The sequence below is a fragment of the Elgaria multicarinata genome, chromosome 9 (assembly GCF_023053635.1).
Source record: "Elgaria multicarinata webbii isolate HBS135686 ecotype San Diego chromosome 9, rElgMul1.1.pri, whole genome shotgun sequence".
NCBI lineage: Eukaryota > Metazoa > Chordata > Lepidosauria > Squamata > Anguidae > Elgaria > Elgaria multicarinata.
Genome location: NC_086179.1, coordinates 28,050,720 through 28,071,212, shown reverse-complemented (window position 1 = coordinate 28,071,212; position 20,493 = coordinate 28,050,720). Strand labels below are relative to the sequence as shown.

General features: G+C 42.3%; 1 protein-coding gene across 1 annotated transcript in view; it reads left to right on the top strand.

Annotated features, from left to right (window-relative positions):
- PAH (phenylalanine hydroxylase) overlaps positions 1-18,079 on the top strand; it is a 43,623-nt gene extending 25,544 nt beyond the window's left edge. The window contains exons 6-13 of the mRNA XM_063133380.1: positions 6,523-6,719; positions 8,244-8,379; positions 8,924-8,993; positions 9,997-10,053; positions 11,469-11,564; positions 13,550-13,683; positions 14,136-14,251; positions 16,645-18,079. Coding sequence (XP_062989450.1) covers positions 6,523-6,719; positions 8,244-8,379; positions 8,924-8,993; positions 9,997-10,053; positions 11,469-11,564; positions 13,550-13,683; positions 14,136-14,251; positions 16,645-16,688 — 850 coding nt within the window. The 3' untranslated portion in view covers positions 16,689-18,079. The remainder of the gene's footprint in view (positions 1-6,522; positions 6,720-8,243; positions 8,380-8,923; positions 8,994-9,996; positions 10,054-11,468; positions 11,565-13,549; positions 13,684-14,135; positions 14,252-16,644) is intronic.
- The last annotated feature ends 2,414 nt before the right edge of the window (positions 18,080-20,493 follow it).

Below are 20,493 nucleotides of genomic sequence, written 5' to 3'. Positions count from 1 at the left end.
TGGTGTGCCTTCCTCAGAGCCTGCCCAGCCAAATGCCTCGCTCTGAGGGGTCCCTTTTCAGGATCAGACACTGGCAGGGAGATGACCTTGGAGACTGCCTGTCTCCAAGGACACAGGCAATTGGACACAAGCAATTTCCAGGCAATTGGACACAGGCAATTTCCAGGGCCACCTCCATGCCAATGGCTGAAAAAGGACCCCTCAGAGCAAAGTATTGAAGAGAAGGTAGAAGGCAAGAGGAGGCAGAGGAGGGTTGCACTCCCCCCACCCTTTGGCAGCAGTGAACAGTGCCAGGTCACACTCTGGATGGTTATTCAGCCTATGCTTGAAGACCTCTAGTGAGAGAGAGCCCTCCTCCCCACCCACCCCGTCTTGGTCATTGGTTCCGAAGGTTCAACTGAACTTACCATTGAGACATTTTCCTACTTTTTAATTGAAGCCTACCCCCTTGTCACTAAAGTCCACAAGATCTGTGGCTTGGAGTCCTTTAACTTTTCAGTAAGTGACATGTTTCATAATTATGAATAAGTGTGTTTCATTACTATATTATGCTGAGAGTTGTAGGCCTTTTCTCTGTCTAAACAAGCATAGGGGTGCAGCCTAAGTCAACTTGAAAAATGCCGCATCTTTCTTAACTATTAACTAACATTGTGTACACCGGGGGTCCCCAATACGGTGCCTGCAAAGCTCTCCACTCCCTGCTGCCTTTGAAAAGAAATGTTTTAAATTTTTTAAAAATGAAAAACGTTAGGGCACCAGGTTCTCCTTCCTGTTCCTGAACCTGTTGCTGATCAGCTGTTCAGCAGGCAGGACGAGAAAGCAAGGCAAAGGGGTAGAATGGAGAGAAAGTTCAAGGTTAGAGGTTAGGAGGGGAGTGAAATAGCATGGTGAAGATGTTGTGGGGGGAGAAATAGCAAGGCTTGGAGTAGAGAGAAACAGCAAGATAAAGAGTGGGGGAGAAAGAGCAAGGCTAAGGGCTAGTAACTAAGGGAGAGAAAGAGGGATAGGGAGTGAGGAAAGGGATTGGGGGAGAGAAATAGGAAGGCTATTGGCTGGGAGTGGAGAGAGCGAGAGAGTGCAAAGGGGAAAGGTCTGTGTGGATGGAAGAAGATTGGGTGAGCCAGGAAGCAACTTTTTCCATTTCCCCCTCCCTCCTAGCCTCACTGTTTCTCTCTCCACCCCCCTCCACCTCTTGACTAGCCAGACTCCAATGGGAGCCATTACAGGACTAGCCGCATCATCCAAGAGAGCCATTTTGCTGTGATCCCTACAGCATTTCTCAAATTCCCAAATGTAATCACCCCAGTCCAACAAGGTTGGGAGCCTTTGATGTATGCTTTGGTCTATCTTCACAAGAAGGATCATGATGGATAAGAGACCAGGTTTTATTTGCCGCATGCTCTCTGGTAGCTATCCTTGGGGCGGGTCTGGGGGGCTGGGGCTTTAGACAGAAAGGCAGCTAATACATTTTAAAAGATTTTGTGTGTGATAGAGAGAGAAAGAAAATAATGATTTACTGCAAAATTAGAAGCGAAAGGGCGAATCAGAGCATTGGAATGGGAGGAAGAACTGGAAGCTCATTCACATAGCACCAAATCTGAACCCGTGGACTGTGGGTAGGACTGGCCAGCACCCTTTTCATCCAACCAAGTCTTTGCCATAGTGTTTATTTTCCCTTGCTGGCTTTCTTTCTACTCTGTGCTTAAATCCTCCTTTGACTGCATTTATCCTAAAATTACAGCTTACCGGAAATAAATTACGTTGAGATGAAGACCACGCTCTGGCGCTGCAAAGCTTTGTTATTTAATTGCGCCGCAGTATAAGAGGCAACTACAAAGCCCCGAGCACTAAATAAAGTAGCGCCTCGTATGCTTCACATTAAACAGGGGAGAGGAGGGGTGGGGGGGGGTGAGTGTGCAATTTACATTAAAGTAAGAGCTGTAAACAAGGTTGAAATCATGCATCACTTAGGGCCTTGATCTAATACTCAGCATCTATCATTTCTGGCCCAGCTGCATTGTGACTTTTTGTGTGTGTAAAGTGGGTTGTTTTTCTACCCCTCCTGCCCCCCCTATTTTGCATGGGGAGGGGGGAATGGAGCGGATACATTAATTTAGAATTGATTTTATGGCCTAATCAGGGGGCTGTCTTGATGTTGTCTTTGCCCCAGGGTGGCTCTGAATCCGCCCTGCCTCAGTTACATGATACAGCCGCATATTCGAAGCCACCCTGGGGCAAAGAGGCGAAGATGCGTGGCTGAAAAGTCAGGGGCTTTTACAGCCAGAGTGAGGTCAGCCCAGCTCTTTTGCCAGTCTTTTGCTCAGAGCCACTCTAGGGGTGTTCCTGGGGAGAAGGAGATTTCCTATTGGTCAGCGGAAGCTGCGGGAGGGAGAGGGAGTGGGCTGGTCAAGACTAATGGCTGCTGGAAATCCCATGCTGCCTCGACTCATAAGGACAACTTGCCACCGTCCCCCACCAGCAATAGTGCAGGGTTTTGCAGTGGAGCAGCACCAAAACACTGCCGTGAAGGCAGCCCCCAGGACATGAAAGGTACTGTTAGTGAAACTCAGTTGACAAGTCACAAGAACTACAGACTAATCTACACATTTGCAGATTGTTCATTTCAAGTTTCATAATAGTTAAGGCTCACCTTAAGAACATAAGAAGAACTGTGCTGGATCAGACCAAGGTTCCATCTAGTCCAGCACACAGTGGCCAACCAGCTGCTCACAGGATACCCATAAGCAGGATAAGAAGGCAATAGCACCCTCACAGTCATATACCCAGCAACTGGTGTACATAGACATACTGCCTTGGATACTGGAGGTAGCACAGAGCCATCAGGACTAGAAGCCATTGATAGCCTTCTCCTCCAGTGATATCCACTCCCCTTTTCAAGCCATCCAAATTGGTGGCCATCACTACATCTTGTGGTAGCGATTTCCATAGTTTCACTATGCGCTGTTAACCTTCTTCAAGACTGGCTCTATCATTAGGCAGAGTGAGGCAGCCAACTCAAGCAGCAGATACTGGGGGGGGGGCAAGGGGGCAGTGAGGTGCAGGAGGACAGGGCTTTGTGTGCCAGGTGGCCTGCCTTCTGCCCTGGGAGCAGTAGAAGATGCTGTCCCATTGCACTGAAGAGAGATTCAACTGCCCACCTGGGCAGCTTCTGACTGTGAAAGTGGGAGGGTACACCACCTTGCCTTTTACCTCAGGCTGCAAAATATCTTGGGCCACTGCTGCTAGACCAGCTGTGTGTCCTCTTTAACGGAGGACAGTCCTCTATTTAAAGGGCTGACAGAGGCCATATTACCCTGGTAATCATGAGACACACAGGAGATCACCCAGTCACAGTTGTCCACAGTATAGTGAGATGGATTGTATCTCTATTTAAATAGCTATTTCTGAATGTGTATCTATACATATAAATGAGCATAGGCAAATTTTATGCAAATCTCTCTTCCCTCTTTTGCCCTCATTTTTGGTGATGCATTGTTTGTTTGTTTGTTGGTAATTCAGAAGTGATCCCTCAAAGCTCTGCTCAGTCTCAGACTCACTTGCAAGCCATAGTCCATGATTAAGTAGCCAACTCAATGGACTGCCCTGCCTTCTCTCTCCCTCTCTTCTTCCTTTTCCTTCCTATTGCCATTGCTGAGGCACATTTTTCCTGTCATTCAAAGCCTACAATTAGTATATATACATTTTAGGCAACCTTTTGACCACTTTTGGGTGATCCATTTCCCCTAAAGGAGAAATGGGTAAGTGGCCAACCTGGTGAAAGGATGTGTTAAAGTTCTCCTGTAATTTATCCCCTGCCTAAATAAATAAAGCCCTACTTAAGAGCTACCTGAGTGCTAAGTTTCATCTCTTTATCTTTAAAAATGAGATGTATGCATTTTTGCTAATTCCCATTGATGATAATAGCACGGTTCTCCAAAAATGGAGCAGTTTTCCGACAAGTAATCTGGTGGTGTGGAGAGATGGACCCCTCTGAAAATTGGAGCAGAGAACCCACTCAATGGAGCTCCGCCCCACTCTGCACACCCATAATAATCAGACAATCAATAAGAGTTTAGCACTTACTACCAGCGAAAGGCTTGTTTTTAAGAAGAATATTGTAGATATGTTTTCATTCCACCATGACCAACTTGAACCGCAAAGAGGCAGCAGCATAGAAAACAACAGTGTTAAAATAAATCAATGTATTATAGGAGTTTATGGCCTTCTCGAGGTCAATCCAAAGAAAAGGATGGAGAATTTCAGATGGCACTCTGTGAGCTCCACTTTTCGAAGCCCTCATCCATTCATCTTTATCTCCCCTGCCCCACTTGCACCCCCATTTTCCTCTCTCCTCTCTCACCTGCCACCCTGAGCACTGGTCTATTGATCTCGGCTGCTTTCAAATTGGTGTCTGACGGTGCCTTAAGCCTCTGCTCTTTTCTCCAGACCTACGAAGGTGGCCTAAGGATTAATTAGAAAAGGTCAATGCTATAGAAACCACAACCGTCCAACTTTTCCCCTCCCTCTAATTCAAAATCACATTTAAAGCTCCAGAGATCAAGGAGGAGCCGGCACCGAGACACAGAAAATTGCACAATTATTGGGGGGCTCAGGCGAAAATGAAGGGGGTGGGGAATGGTGGGGGTATCGCTCATATTTTCGACAAAGAGCATGCCGCTTTGGAAATCCCTCGTATTATCCCCAGCAGTGCCACGAACCCTATTAAATTGCTGGAAAAGACTCTTTGATTTGGGAAGGGTGGGGTGGGGTGGGGAGTTGCCTGTCCATTTTTTGAATTATTTTCTGAGGAAAACGGCCTCCCTCAGTTTTAATGTCAAGGCAACAAAGCGGAGCAGGTCAAAGGACTCCCTTCTGGTTTGAGGCAGAGGCAGGCTGACAATGCTGCAACTGTATTGAGGGCAAAGGCAGATTGCTATTCCTGCTGCGCCATTACCTTAGTGGACTTATGGGGCCACAGCAATTTAGGGCTGGGGGAGATCTAAGAGGTTATCTATCTAAGGCAACCCCTTTATCCTATGGTCAGGCTCTCTGTGGCTATATCGTATATATCAGATTAGTGCTGCTCGAGATGGCCAAAGCTGCAAAGCAAGAACAGGAGAAATTTAAAATATACCAGACTGTCGCTGCTTGTAGAGTGTATAATAATAAAAGCACATGTGTGTGTGTGTCTGCTCATTCATCCGTCAGTGCCATAGCACCAAAAACATGATGCCTAAGCACCTGAAACGTGGAGTGCATACTCAGGGGACTTCAGGGGTCTGCACCTCAGGGATATTTTTTTAAAAATAATAATAATGCTTTAATTTATTTTAATTTATTTAAATGTGTCTATGTGGTTGAAACCTGCAGTAACATCTTCAGCCAATAGGGGCAGACTTCCCTAACTAGCACATAGCTTAGCAGTCCATGCAGTTTGAAGCCAACTGGAAGATTGGTAGGACGATGGATGGAGGTATACACCTGGCCCTTCCCACCTGCTATGTGGCAGACACCCCTCCCCCTCAGGAGAATGGAGTGGACAGAGCCCTTTCTCAGGGGGCTGTATGAGTCCATCATGGCAGGGACCATGGGCATGGCTTCACTCATATTGTGCGTAGGGTGATCATATTAAAAGGATGGCAGGGCTCCTGCATCTTTAACAGTTGTATTGAATAGGGGATTTCAGCAGGTGTCATTCCTATGCATGCAGCACCTGGTGAAATTTCCTCTTCATCACAATAGTTAAAGCTGCAGGAGCCCTGCCCTTTTGACCAGATACAAAAGAGGGCAGGGCTCCTGCAGCTTTAACTGTTGAGATGAAGAAGGAATTTTACCAGGTGCTTCAGACACCTGCTGAAATTCCCTTTCCTACACAACTGTTAAAGATACAGGAGCCTTGTCCTCCTTTTCGTATAGTCACCCTACTTGGTGTGGGAACAATGTGTCCAATTCTGACCGCTGCATAGGTTTGCTTGAAGGCTTGCGATGCAGAGTCTGTTCACTAGTGAGATATGAGAATAGGGATATACGAGTTGTTGTTGCTTTAGAATTGAAATGGGATTGAAGGAGGGGTCAGTGCTCAAGTGCATACCAGCCCTCACTCCCATTATCCATACACACACTGAATGTTATGGACTTCAACTCCAATCCCCTCCAGGCAGCATGGCCAATGGTCAGGAATGATGGAGTTGTAGTCCTAAACATCTGGAGGCACCAGGATAGGGAAGGTTGTTTTAGAGCATTGCTACGTAACTCCATCACTGCATGTCAAAACAAACTGTGGCCATAGCTAGACCTAAGGTTTATCCCTGGATCGTCCAGGAGTCAAACCTGTTCATCTAGGTGACACACAGGGGATCCAGTGCTCAGGCAAGGGCGAACCCTGGATGGTTCCCAGGATAAACCTTAGGTCTAGCTGTGGCCTGAGTGAATTTGTTTTCGTGGTGATGGTATTGGCAGGGAGGGGAGAGGGAGGGTGCATTACTGTTTCACTCTAGCTTTAAACTGCCTTTTCCTTTCTAGCGGACAGCTTATCCCCAGGGTGACTTACACTGAGGAAGAGAAGCAAACGTGGGGAACAGTCTTCAGGGAGTTGAAGACGCTGTATCCCACCCATGCCTGCTATGAACACAACCATGTCTTCCCTCTCCTGGAGAAATACTGTGGCTATCAAGAAGACAACATTCCACAGCTGGAAGATGTCTCAAACTTCTTAAAAAGTAAGTAAAAGATGCAAAGGGAGGTCCTGGGTCTGACCTCATTGACACAATAGTAGAAATAGGACCCTGATATTTGAAATACTGAGTCCCTGGAAGTAAGTCCAGTGGGACTTACTTCTGAGTAGGGATGTTTGAAAAATTTGCAATAGATTCAAATTCGTTTGGATTTCTATGAACCTGTTCAGACGACACGCTAAACCACAGTGGTTAAGCATTTTAAGCTAAACCTTATGTCTTAGCATGTCAAGTGAACCACGACTTAGCATATTGTGGGAACCATGCCTAACAATGGTGGTTACATAACCACAATTTAAACATGCTCACTAAGCATTTGCTGCAGAAGGGTTAGCAGCCTAACCATGGCTTAGTACGTTGCCTGAATAGGCCCTATGAATCGAGCTTGTAGATTCCTCAGTGGACTAGCTTTTTCTAGGCTTGTGGATTCCACGGAGTTGTAGACCATTTTTTTTTTAAAAAAAACACCTTTTGGTAGGGTATTTGCGGAAATGCACACTTGCGTAAGTGCACATTAGCTAGGATGACCAGATACAAAATAGGGCAGGGCTCCTGCAGCTTTAACTGTTGTGATGAAGGAATTTCACCAGGTGCTGCATGCATACTAATGACACCTGCTGAAATTCCCTTTTCTGTACAACTATTAAAGATACAGGAGCCTTGTCCTCCTTTCCATATAGTCACCTTACATTAGTGCAAACACACATTAGCAAAACAGATCATTAGTATTAGTGCTTGTTTGCAAACAAACCAGATTCTTATACAAAAAAACAAAAAAAAAACTGATTTCATTAAGGAACAGATATAACAGAACAAAAGATGCTTGTCAATCTGTGAAACAGAATTAGAAGGAATGAAATCTATATGTCTCTGCTTCTGAGTGGACATGTGTATAATCACAGTGCATCAATGGCCCATATGGACCCATTCAGAAGACACCTTAAACCATGGCTCTAATCATGGTGGTTAAGCCAGAAAGCCAGGCTGCGTTCAGAAGACACCATAAACCACGGCTTTAACCATGGTGAATAAGGCTTGGTTAAAGCCATGGTTTAAGATGTCATAGAATCATAGAATAGCAGAGTTGGAAGGGGCCTACAAGGCCATCGAGTCCAACCCCCTGGTCAATGCAGGAATCCACCCTAAAGCATCCCCGACAGATGCTTGTCCAGCTACCTCTTGAAGGCCTCTAGTGTGGGAGAGCCCACAACCTCCCTAGGTAACTGATTCCATTGTCACACTGCTCTAACAGTCAGGAAGTTTTTCCTGATGTCCAGCTGGAATCTGGCTTCCTTTAACTTGAGTCCATTATTCCGTGTCCTGCACTCTGGGACAATCGAGAAGAGATCCTGGCCCTCCTCTGTGTGACAACCTTTTGAACACAGCCTGGCTTTCTGGCTTAACCACCATGGTTAAAGCCATTGTTTAAGGTGTCTTCTGAATAGGGCCAATATAAATCAGAACATGATTTCAGCCAGATTGTAACCCTGAGTTTTGCTTTCCTTAAAGGCTGCACAGGATTTCGCCTACGTCCTGTGGCTGGCCTCCTGTCATCTCGGGATTTTTTGGCTGGCTTGGCTTTCAGAGTATTTCACTCTACACAGTACATTCGCCACTCGTCAAGACCAATGTACACACCAGAACCGTAAGTATTTGTTCTTGGAAGCTGTGTAGATGTATTACTGCCAAAAGCACAGAGCATTTTATGTGATCAATAGCGAGAATGATAGAGGCATTTTGGTGCCTGAGGCATGTGCATCACACTTACAAAAATACCAGACAGTTCCTACCCAGAAAGCTGAAAACAATAATTTTACACCAGAGATAGTGGAGGCTGGTGCCTCTGATATCAGTGGGGCAACCTGGACATGCCGGGGATTGAACCTGGGACCTTCTGTATGCAAAGCAGGTGCTCTACCACTGAGCTACGGCCCCTCTCCTCATGCTGTGCTGCCATGAACACTGACAAAAACAGCGATTCTACTAGGCAGGTAGCACACACCTTGTTTCCCAGCAGAACCACTGGGATTCCATAGGGACATAGGAAGCTGAGGTCAGACCATAGCCCAGTATTGTCGACACTGACTGGCAGCAGCTTTCCAGGGTTTTAGGCAGGAGTTTTTCCAGCTCTACCTGGATATGCTGGGGATTGAACCTGGGATTAATTCAGATTGTGTGTTTTCTTTCAGTGATGTTTGCCATGAACTCCTAGGACATGTCCCTCTGTTTGCAGATCCCAGTTTTGCTCAGTTTTCCCAAGTAAGTAAAGGCTTTATTTGAATGATGACAGCTGACAGGCAGGATTGTCCAGGAACTCATGAAAGAGCACCAATTGCTAATCTTACAGGGTTTTCTTCAAGCCAAGTGCTTGAGCAAAATGGATAACATTCTACTTTGAGGCACAGCGCTCCTTACCGGGGTGGAGTGGAGGGTGGACTATGGTCATGGGGTTTGCATACAGAAGATTAACTAAGGATTTTAGGATGACTAAGGACACCTCTTTCCAAGCATGGGAATGACCTATTCATGTTCTGTGCCTTCATAAACATCCAAACAACATCCACAACTGTTTTTCATGGCTGGTATGCTCCTGAGTAGAGAAATGTTATCTTACTAAGGGCACATTCCTATGCATGTTTAGATAGAAAAAAGCCTGACAACCCCCAATTGTAGGACTTTATGCATAGGATTGTGCCCTAAGTTGGTATTAATTTACTAAATAAGTACTTAGCAGTAAGTACAAATTTCGCCTGGCTGTTTAAAAGCTATCCTCTTAAATCTGCCTTCCCGACCCTGGTGTCCTCCAGATGTGTTGGAATTATGGATGGGAATGATGGGAGTTGCAATCCAACACATCTGGAGGGCATCGGGTTGGATAAAGCAATCTTAAATAGTGTCACTTAAGAGCTAAAATAACATTTTTGGATGATTTAAAGAATCAACAACATTCTAGAATTTGTATTAGAATGTTTGCTTACTATTTGAAGCATCATTTTAAAAGCAATCATGTTGCTATCATTTTTGAAAACTGCGCTTTCCCACTTGGTTGGATTTTTATTTTTTTAAAGAAAATCCATGTTACTAATGTCATCCATAATCAAGCATGTTGGGAGGGGACAATCATTTCGAAAAATATAAAATAAATTTTTGCAACAATAACAAAGAGAATTCCCCCCAAATTTACTTCAGCTCTAGTTTAAAAAAAAAAGTGCATGTTTTTTTTAAAAAAAACCCCACAGAGAATAACTTTTCATTTTTACAGGAAATTGGATTGGCTTCCCTGGGAGCACCCGATGAGTTCATTGAGAAACTTGCTACGGTAACTCTAGAATTTTGGTGACAGTTTCAGTATGGTCCAGGACCAAATTCAGGTCTTGTTGGATTCAGAATACTTTTGACATTTCCCTGTGGAATAATAATTCCATGTTTACATGCAAAGATATGATGTATTATACTGTTAATGCAAATAATGTATTTAATTCCATTAACTATCATAGATCTACAGTAGTGGGGTTTTTTTTTATTGGTATTGAAGTGCAAAGATAGTGATTGGGGCACATTACACATTCTGTATACAGCTTTTCTAGTGTTACTTCCTACTTTTTATTCCGCATTATCCAAACCACTGTGACAAATGCCATGGCTGTGCTAAGAGCTATAAATGCCGCAAGAGGGATACACTGTCTCCATGATGGGATCATATCACTGTGACACAAGCTCAGTTGTCATAGCGTGAATTCAATTGAACCATTCACTATTTAGATCATGACCATTGGGGCAAAATGTATAGCAAACTGCAGCTAATGATGGTACTTGTAAATTTCATCCCATGCAAAGGAGGACAGGCCTACTGGAGCTTTAATAAATGTGTAGAATAAAGACTTTTAGAGGTTCACCTTTTTTGCACCAATTCTCTTCTCTGTTAAAGGTGCAGGGAACCTGTCCTCCTTTGCACATGACTGCCTGGCATTTATCAACTTGTCTGGTCACCACAGGCGACCAAGACTTCCATGCAGGTGAGTGAGAGGGGCTGTCGGAGAAGGTGCAGATTGCTCTCTCTCTCCTTTCTCCAACTGCCCACTTGGTTTCTATGCTACCTGTGGAGGATGGGAACACGGAGTGTCCTTCTTCCACTTAGTAGAAAGCATTTTTTTAAGTAGTCCACCAAGAGGCTAAAAAAGTACATCTAAATGCAAGTCAACGAGGAGAGGACTCTCCTCTGTTTCATGGCCAGCATAGATATGCAGGTCACTTGCCACATAGCAGGCGAGTTAAAAAGTAAAATAAAATCAGGCTAGCAATCCTTGTGGGCTTAGCACTTGTGTTATATGCAGCTAATGATGGTACTAGTAAGTTTAGCCACACACAAAAGAGGACAATAAAAGTGTCAAAGAAAGAATTTGTGGGCTTATTTACAAAACAGCCTAGAAAATAATAATAATAATAATAATAATAATAATAATAATAATAATAATAATAATTTAATATGATTATGACCTGCATTTCTTATGTTGTCAGAAAGTGAAGGTTTGGAAATCAAAACCTGGCCAAAAAAGAAGACGACACCACCTTCATCTATAAAATTGTAATGGTACTTGAGACCTAACACTGGGCATTCCTATACTGTGTCCTATCATCGTTCTCTTTTATTTGGTTTATTACCACGTTCATAGAATCATCTGGGACTTTGCTCACAACAGAGACAAATAATCTTTGTGTCTTACTTTGTGCCAGGTTTACTGGTTTACAGTGGAATTTGGGCTGTGTAAAGAAGGCAATGCGATTAAGGCTTATGGCGCTGGACTGTTATCATCATTCGGTGAACTGCAGGTATGGATAAAGGACTGTTGTTCCTACTTCTGGAAAACAAGTGATGTCTAAGAACACATTCCTATGCCTTTTTAGGCCCCCCCCAAAAAGCAAGTCCCGAAATCCCTTCTAGCTGGTAATATTTTAGAGCTGGGCAAATAACCCTGTGCATGCTCTGAAAATGAGTGGGACCCTTTGAGTGTTTTATTGGAATGCTCATTCCAGTGGAGACTGGTGGCTCCAATTTTAGTGGGGCTGTGAATCCATTATGGGTTTCAATCAGAACCATCCAGGACTCTAAATGAGCTATCCAAGGTGCTAAACCTATCTGGGATTATGGTTCAGCACCTTGGATAGCTCCTTTAGAGTTCTTGGTGTTTCTGACTAAAACCCAGAATAGATGCACAGCCCCACCAAAATTGGAGCCACCAGCCTCCACTGGCACATTCCCTCTGCTGCGTGTATCTGTGCCCCCAGAGGGGGTACAGACTCAGTGGCATTATCTGTTGATCAGAGGGATGGTATTTCAGCTCTCATGAATTGAAAATGCCACTGGCTGTATCTTCACTTTACATCCAGCCGGGAAGGATGAGGCAGCAGAGAGTAGGGTGTAAGCTGAATCAAGGCTATGTGGCCACCTTGATTCTGCTCAGAAGAATTTGAGCAGGTGTGTTTGCATGGTCAAGCAACTCTGTGCAGATTCTTGAGACACCTCTACAATATGCATGCATGGAAAGAGATCACCAGTGCCTTGCATACAGGTGAGAGCATGAGCAATGAGATGAACCATTCTGGAGGCCAGATCCATGCCACTACTCAGTCATTCCCTGTAATAGGGAGAAGATAATAGGGAGAATTATCTGTAATAGGGAGAAGATAAATAATACAAGATTGCAGTAATAATTATTGCAATAATGTGTGCGAGGAGCTGTGGGCAGAGTACTCGGTAGTGGTAGTCAGTGTCCCCTATTGGTTGGGTTGCACTTAAGCCTCAGAGATCAAGCTGGATTAACCATTATTCTAAATAAGGTCCTGCAAGCTACAATGGAGGTCTCTGTGAGTTTCCTCATGAGGAGAATCTGACCATCCCTAGCTGCACTTTGGGTCTCTCCCCAAGTCTCCATATTCCATGGGCTGTGTTCCCACCTGGAGAAAAATATATTGAGAGCCTACCTCATGAAGTTTGGAGCCAAGATGCAGTTAGGGCTGGAGCAAGGGAGGTGGCTGTATTCACGTCCTCGAAAACAACGTGATGGGTCAGAGTGCTGTGGTGTCTCGGAATATGCCTTGAAGGAATCCTAGGTGGGTTCAAATCACATCTCCACCTGTATTTATTTGAGTAACTTTGGACATACCACCATCTTTCCATTTCCTTTTCCTTAGATGGAAAAAGAAATGAGGTAAGGATATGTTGTCTGCCTGTGTACATTGTCACCTATCCCAGCAAGATTGATCTCTTTGTGAAGGAAGCAGACCTATGCAGGCATGGCCAATACTTATGTTCACTTGTATATGAATTTGCATCAATACCGTGGTTCTCTTCTGTACCCCATTGAATTGGATGGATACATCTTTTCATATACGACTTGCAGTGCAAGATTAGTTGGGATATAAATAAGATGGGGTATAAATTACACTCAAGGCAGCTTCTGTAAACCTTGGAGTTTCCCCAAGCATGCTGATATGCTCACATGCTCAGTGGTCCTGTTCTGGCTACAGTACTGCTGGCATTCACCACTCCCATTTGGTATTAGAAGGAACTATTAGAGTTAGATAAGTTTATCCTGTGGTATGGCAATATTTTTTTTTTTTAATGAATGGTACACATGATGAAAAATGATGATATTCCTATATATGTAATGTGTTTTTTTCTTTACATGATGTATTTTCTGTTCTGTTTTGTTGATATACACAATAAAAAGGGAGGAAAGAAATAATAATAATAATAATAATAATAATAATAATAATCTGTTTAAAATCAAAATGTTTCTGCCTTTCTCCTTCAGTATTGCTTATCCAGTAAACCTGTCATTGAACCTCTCAACTTGGAAAAGACAGCAGTTCAGAAATACACTGTGACTGAATTCCAGCCCATTTACTACATTGCTGAAAGTTTTAAAGAAGCAAAGCAAAACTTAAGGTAATAATTTGACCTCTATTTCAGTTTGGCTGAATGATTAGAGGTCCTTTGGTGTGTCCATAATGCAGTAAGGTCACAGAGAGCACTCCTGTTGTACCTGATACTCACCTGTCAACTGGCCCTGGAAGTATTCATTTGAAGGGTGAGGAGGTAATTTTATTAACAAATAAATATAGAAAATGGCATAATGCTGAAGTTTAAATAGGAGAAGGGGGAACAAAGGAGAAGGGGGAACATGCTGAGAGAAGGTTAAGAAAAAAAAACCCATGTCATCTCCCCCCCCCCCCAAATCAAGGGAAGGACATTGCCCCCTCCCTCCGCCCTCGAGATATGCATGCTACCAGCATCATTTATTGAACAAGGTCTTTGCTTTACTTGCCACCTGTAAAGGATGTTCATTCATCGAAAACACAAACATTGGGAAGCATTCATGTTTCTGTGTTTTCCTTCAGGAAATATGCCTCAACCATTTCCCGCCCGTTCTCAGTCCGTTACAACCCATACACTGAAAGGATTGAGGTTCTGGACAACATAAAACAGCTGAAGAATTTAGCGGATGCCATCAGCAGTAAGTAATTTTACTTGATATATATTAGATAAATAGTAGGGCTGTGCAAGGCTCCAGGTTCAAAATTCGAAGCACCGAGTCCATTTTATGTTAGATCTGTCATAAAATGCCGGATCTGCCATTTCCCTGCACAGACCTAGGCCCCCATACAGCCTACAACCCCAGCATGCGGTGCCTGGGCGGGGGGGGAGGGCTGTACTTACTGGGGCCTAGGAACACACAGGATACTAGAGTTACTGCCACCATCACTGGCTTCTCCCTGCAATCGGCCAGCTTCAATGGTGTCCCTGCATGATCGGCTAGTACCATGAGATTGGCTGTCATCCCTGCACAATCGGCCAGCCCCAGGGATGCTGGCCAATTGCGCTGAGTGGGATAAATAGATAGATAGATAGATAGATAGATAGATAGATAGATAGATAGATAGATCAGTGGAGGGCTGGTAGCTTCAATGATGGCGAGGCGGTAAATCCACTCCAGAGTTCAGTCAAAACTCTAAAGGAACTATCTGCAGAGTATCTTTAGAGTTCTTACTAGTTCTGACTGAAGCCTGGAGCAGATTCACCATCCCACTGAAATCGGAGCCACCCGCCTCCACTGAGATAGATAGATTTTATTACAATCATAAATCAGCACATAAAATGTTCAATATTCACGGCATACATAATTCTACAAAAACTCAAAATGAAAAACGTAACACCAGAGAGTTTGCTGTTTGGAATGGCACTATTTCACCACAGTCTATGGCAAGCCCTAGTGGCTGCACAGAACCTGGCCGCCTTCTCTGTAATCTGAGGGTCCTGATCAGAAAGAAGAACAGAAAGATAAAATTCATTTGATTTGCCTGGCTTCTTTTTGTAAAATGGGTGTAGTAAACTAAAAACACAGCAAATTTCTCAACAGAAAGATACATATACATTGATTTTTCCTTTCAAGTATCAAAATCCAGAGCACTGTATGTGTTTGCCTGAATGACTCCATCCATTTTAACAGCTCCATTCATCATCATCATCAACAACAACACTATTGTTTATATACAGTGTGAACTTTGGAAGGATTGCATCCAAGCACAGCATTCTTTCCACCTACCTACAAATTGTCCTCAGCAATGAATACATTGCTGGAATTTGGATTTCTATCCGTCCAACCCATGGGTTATGCAGCTGACTGGGTTTTTTTTCCTAGTCATGCAGGTTTCTGAACCATTTTTTATTTTACTGGGGGTGGGGGAGGTGTTTCCACAATTTATGTCATTTGCACAAGTGCACTTGTGGAAATCCACAAAACACAGACAAAATGGATTTAATAAAATCTGCACATGTGTGGCACAGAGACAGCCCACTCCAGTTCCCCTTCAAGCAGGCCTTCCAGATGTTGAAGAGCCACGACCCCATCACCCTTCATCATTTGCCAGGCTGGGTGGAGATGATGGGAACTGGAGTCCAACAACAGCTGGAAGGCCACAGAACCCCCAGCTGTGACCTAGGGAATCTACAGACAAGTAAGCTACAGTCATGGTATCCTTGATCTCCTTACTGATCTCTCCATCCTTTGAAGCCATGCAATGCTTCTCTTCCAATATTACTCCTATTGTCAACATTTCTTCTTTCAAGCCCTTGTAGGTGCCATGCATTCATCCCATGGCAATACGATGGCTGCCAATTAGTTTCCAGGCAAAGTATAAAGTTTTGGTTATTACCTTTAAAGCCCTACATGGTTTGGGTCCAGGTAACCTGCAGGATCACCTCCTCCTATACAATCTGCCCTGCATACTCAGGTCCTCTGAGAAGAATTTACTTCAGTCAGCCAAAACTAGGCTGACAACCATTACCCAGAGGACCTTCTCTGCTGCTGCTCCCAGACTGTGGAATGGCCTACCGGAAGAGATTCACCAACTCAACAGTCCTTCTGAATATAAAAAAGCTATAAAGACAGATCTCTTCCAGCAGGCCTACCCAGTTGAATTTTAAGATGTCAAAAGATTTTAAGGTTTTAATAATGTATTGGTTTTCTGTTTTTAATCAGTTTTCTGTATTTTGTATTCAATGTTGTTCCCCGCCTCGATCCAGAGGGAGAGGCGGGTAAGAAATTATTATTATTATTATTATTATTATTATTATTATTATTATTATTATTATTATTATTATCATATGACCCACTTCTGCTGGTTAGTGGTAAACTGGGACACAGTGCTAGACTTGGACAGGCGAGCCCTGATTTCAAATCTCTCCACAACCATCTCTGGGTCACCATCTCTAAGCCTAGCCTACGGGGAAGATTTTATGGGAATGACCTCATGTACATTGCTTTGCGCTCTTTGGAGGAAGGGTGGGGGTACAAATGGAATAAACAAGGAGCAAAGCAAGAGACTGAACTTCTTGCTTTCTTTGCAGATGAAATGGGACTTCTTTGCAACGCTCTGCAGAAGATAAAGTGAGGAAGATGTTCTTGGATTTCTATTGTTGGTTCCAAGAGCTGTGTGGCAAAAAAGATGCAATAAAACCAATATCAAAATGTTTTTAAAAATATGCCAATAATTAATATAATGCAGGAATGTAGCAGATATTTCAGATGCTTCTTATGGGTTGTATCCAATGCTGTCTTTCCACCCATGGAACGGACACCACTGGCAGATCCCTCTGGAGTAGATTTGGGGTGCATGGGGTGGGTGGCAATGAGGGGAGAGGGGAAGGGGAATTTCCATTGCATAATCTCCACTCACATAACGTTGAATTTAAGCCTATGTGTATTTTATTATAATTATATATAAATGTTTATTGTAAAGACAATAGTGAAACAAAGGTAAGAAATCTCATCCATGTCTTCTCCGTTGGTACTGCTGGTGGTATGGACACCGGGGCTGCTTCCAGATGAGACTTTTATTGTACAATCGTCATGCCTTATTGACAAGTGATTCAGACATAGGGCAGATCTACACCTTGGCCCTTTCTACATGTAAGGTTTATCCCAGGGAAATGGAGGGATCATCCCTGCCTGCTCCCGGGATCCCCTGTGTGGCATTTGGATGCACAGGAATGATCCTGGGATGATTCCGGGATATAGGGCTGGTGTAGACATGCCCTTCGTGTCAAATCATTGCAAATGTGGAATAAAAAGCTCTATGAAAGTGGGATATGGATTGGAATGAGTCATGGGCCCCAACCGGTGTCAGTGTACTTCAATACCACTATAAAGCAGTAGTGTAGATCTAGCTATAGTCTTCCACTTGTAACCCTTCCATGTTTTCAAACCACGTCTTCTGTCTTTTTTCCTTTCATTTTTTTAAAAAATCAGTTAAGGAGGAAAAGACAGAATATCTTCACAATGTATTATGACTGGTAGCACTAGGAGCCAGAAACTTCCTTCTAGCACATCCTAGGTCCTGGAAACAGGTTAGGGGAAGGGACATGGGGGTTAGCAGAGAGATGGATCTCAATCTTCTATAAGGAATTCTTCCCAAGAATGTTTTGTAGCAGGAAGATAGGGTGAAATTGAAGAACAACCAAATTTACAGGGAAATGATGATTGATTAGTTATCTTAGCTCCACCTTGTGTTTGTGGTGGTGGTGGTGGTGTGTATGTGTATCTCAGATATTCCAATTGTCATGTTTCTACACCGCTCATGACAAGAATGCAGCATTTGGCACCATTCTAATGCCATGGATTTATTATTTCCCACAGTTTATATTTTATGATAGGTCATAAATAAATTTCAGACCCAGGCAAAATCACAAAGAAAATGTATTAATCAAAGTTGTAAGTTAAAGTTAAAGGGATGCTGATAACTTTAATTAAAGTTCCATTAAAGTTAAAGGAACATTAAATGATTTTATGTAAATAAAATAAATAAAATACATTCATTGTCATAGTGTATGGAACATGTTTATTTTGTCAACCGCCCAGAGAGCTTCGGCTATTGGGCGGTATAGAAATGCAATAAATGCAATAAATGCAATAAATAAATAAATAAATTTTGGGTTTGCTTTTAATCTATGTTATGCTGAAACACAATCCGCACACCCCCGTTGATTTAAACTTAGAATTAATTTAAAATGAAATTCTGAAGGCTTGTTTTAAGATTATTTTTCCTCCTGTGAGGGATGGAATGAAGAAGATGGACTTCTTATGGTAAAGTCTATTTCTTACATGTATCCAGAGGCTGTTTTAAATGGTCACTTGAGTGTCAAAAACTGAGCTATGTATGTAGTATAATATGGCAATTCAACACCTGAGTGGGAGGCAATACTTTGAAGTGTAAATACCATCTTGATGTTGATATGGTTTTTCATTTGCATAATACACTTGAAATGAATACTCCTAATTATAGAGATGAGTCAAACAAAGATACCAGAGAATGACTCAAACTGTATTGGGTATGATCCAGCAAAAGTTAAGACCTTTAAAGAGATTTAGGATGCAATCCTATACCTATTTACCTGACAATAAGTCTTACAATGGCACTTACATCTGAATATTCCTGTTTAGGATTGCACTGTCAGTCTGCAATTTAATAATAATAATAATAATAATAATAATAATAATAATAATAATAATTTATTTTAAATTTTCAACATCAAAAAATTAAAAATAGAGGAAAGAGAAATTGTAGTTATATAAATGTAAGTATATCAGTTTCAATACATGCATATGGTATGTGTGTGTGTGTAGAGGCTGCAATCCTAAACCCACTTTCTAGTAAGTCCGCATAGAATTGCAGTACTAAATATGTGCTTCTGTCTCTTCCCTGAAATGTATTAGACATAGTAGTGCTGGATAATACCCGTGGTGTGCAAAGGTATAGAAAAAAGCAAGGGAAAGAATACATTAAGGGCACAATCTTATGCATGTTTAGATGAAGGAGAGGGGGAGGCTGGCTGGCCCACTCTGGGAGTTGTAGGACTTTTCTTCCATCCAAATGTGCGTAGGATTGCACCTTAACTGAGAGAGTTATCCTTAATAACATCATTTGTTTACAGTGAAAACTCAAGGATATCCAAAAAGGCCATATAGAACTGGGAAACATACTGCTCTAGTATTCAGCTAACTGGGAATGAGTGTAGTGATATGAATAAGAATTCAGATCAGTAGACAGATTGGGCCACTGAATAACTCACACTTTAGGAGGCTCAGCTGGAATTACTACTTAAATTTCCTGATGCAATTCTTGCCCCTTGTGAAACTGATCCCCTCCTGAAAAACCACTGCATTCCTAGTCAAGTCTGGTTCTTATTGTCATAGACCTTAAAACCTTGTGTTAGAACTGTACTGCTCCATGCTTTTGACCAATAAGATCCATGTCAGTTTCATTCTGGAGATCTTCCAGATTTTAGGGTTTTCTGGAACAACTTTTTGCAGTAAAATCTTCCTACCTATTCACATTTCTAAAATCTAAATGCAGTATTGTAAGCATTCGGAATAACTTCGTACACCCACACATGTTATTCATCTAATTTCCTTATGATGTGTGCATTCTACAGTTACTAGATTGCACTCAACTGAAATGATATTGGGAAAGATCTGGTAGATTTGTTTTATATATCTATGTAGATATATTTTACTTGAAACATTTAAGTGATATTCCACCTTTCTGTCAAGGAATCCCAAAGCAGCTAAAAATATAAACAAAAAATAAATAACTATTACAATGAGTAATAAAAAACAATACATGTTTAGTTTTGAACTCAGGACTCCTAGAAATAACATATCTATCTATCTATCTATCTATCTATCTATCTATCTATCTGTCCCCGTCCCCTCCACCAATCACACACCCAATCTGCTGATTTCTTTTATGATAGACTTTGGTTCCACTTAAAAAGGCAAAATGTCACTGATTTTCTCTGCAACTTTTAATACATTTTGTGCATTAAAATGAGCAGTAAAACTGTGTTTTATTTCTAAATTTATTTATTTATATTTATTTATTACATTTATATACCGCCCCACAGCCAAAGCTCTCTGGGCAGTTCACAAAAGTTAAAACAGTAAACATTAATAAGTATACAAAATTTTAAAACCATCAGAAACATAAAAACAACAGTATAACAACAACAGTATTCAATCTGGTTTTATTATTAATATTATCCATAGGTGTGAACTAACATATTGAAGTGTTTTTAACACAGGTTTGGATTTCTTTTATCTTCCAGCTAACAAGAAACTGGTCACTAACTCTGATGCATAATATTTAGCTGGGGTTTTTTCCCCAGCATAACAAACAACAAAAGTGTTTCAGTCTACGT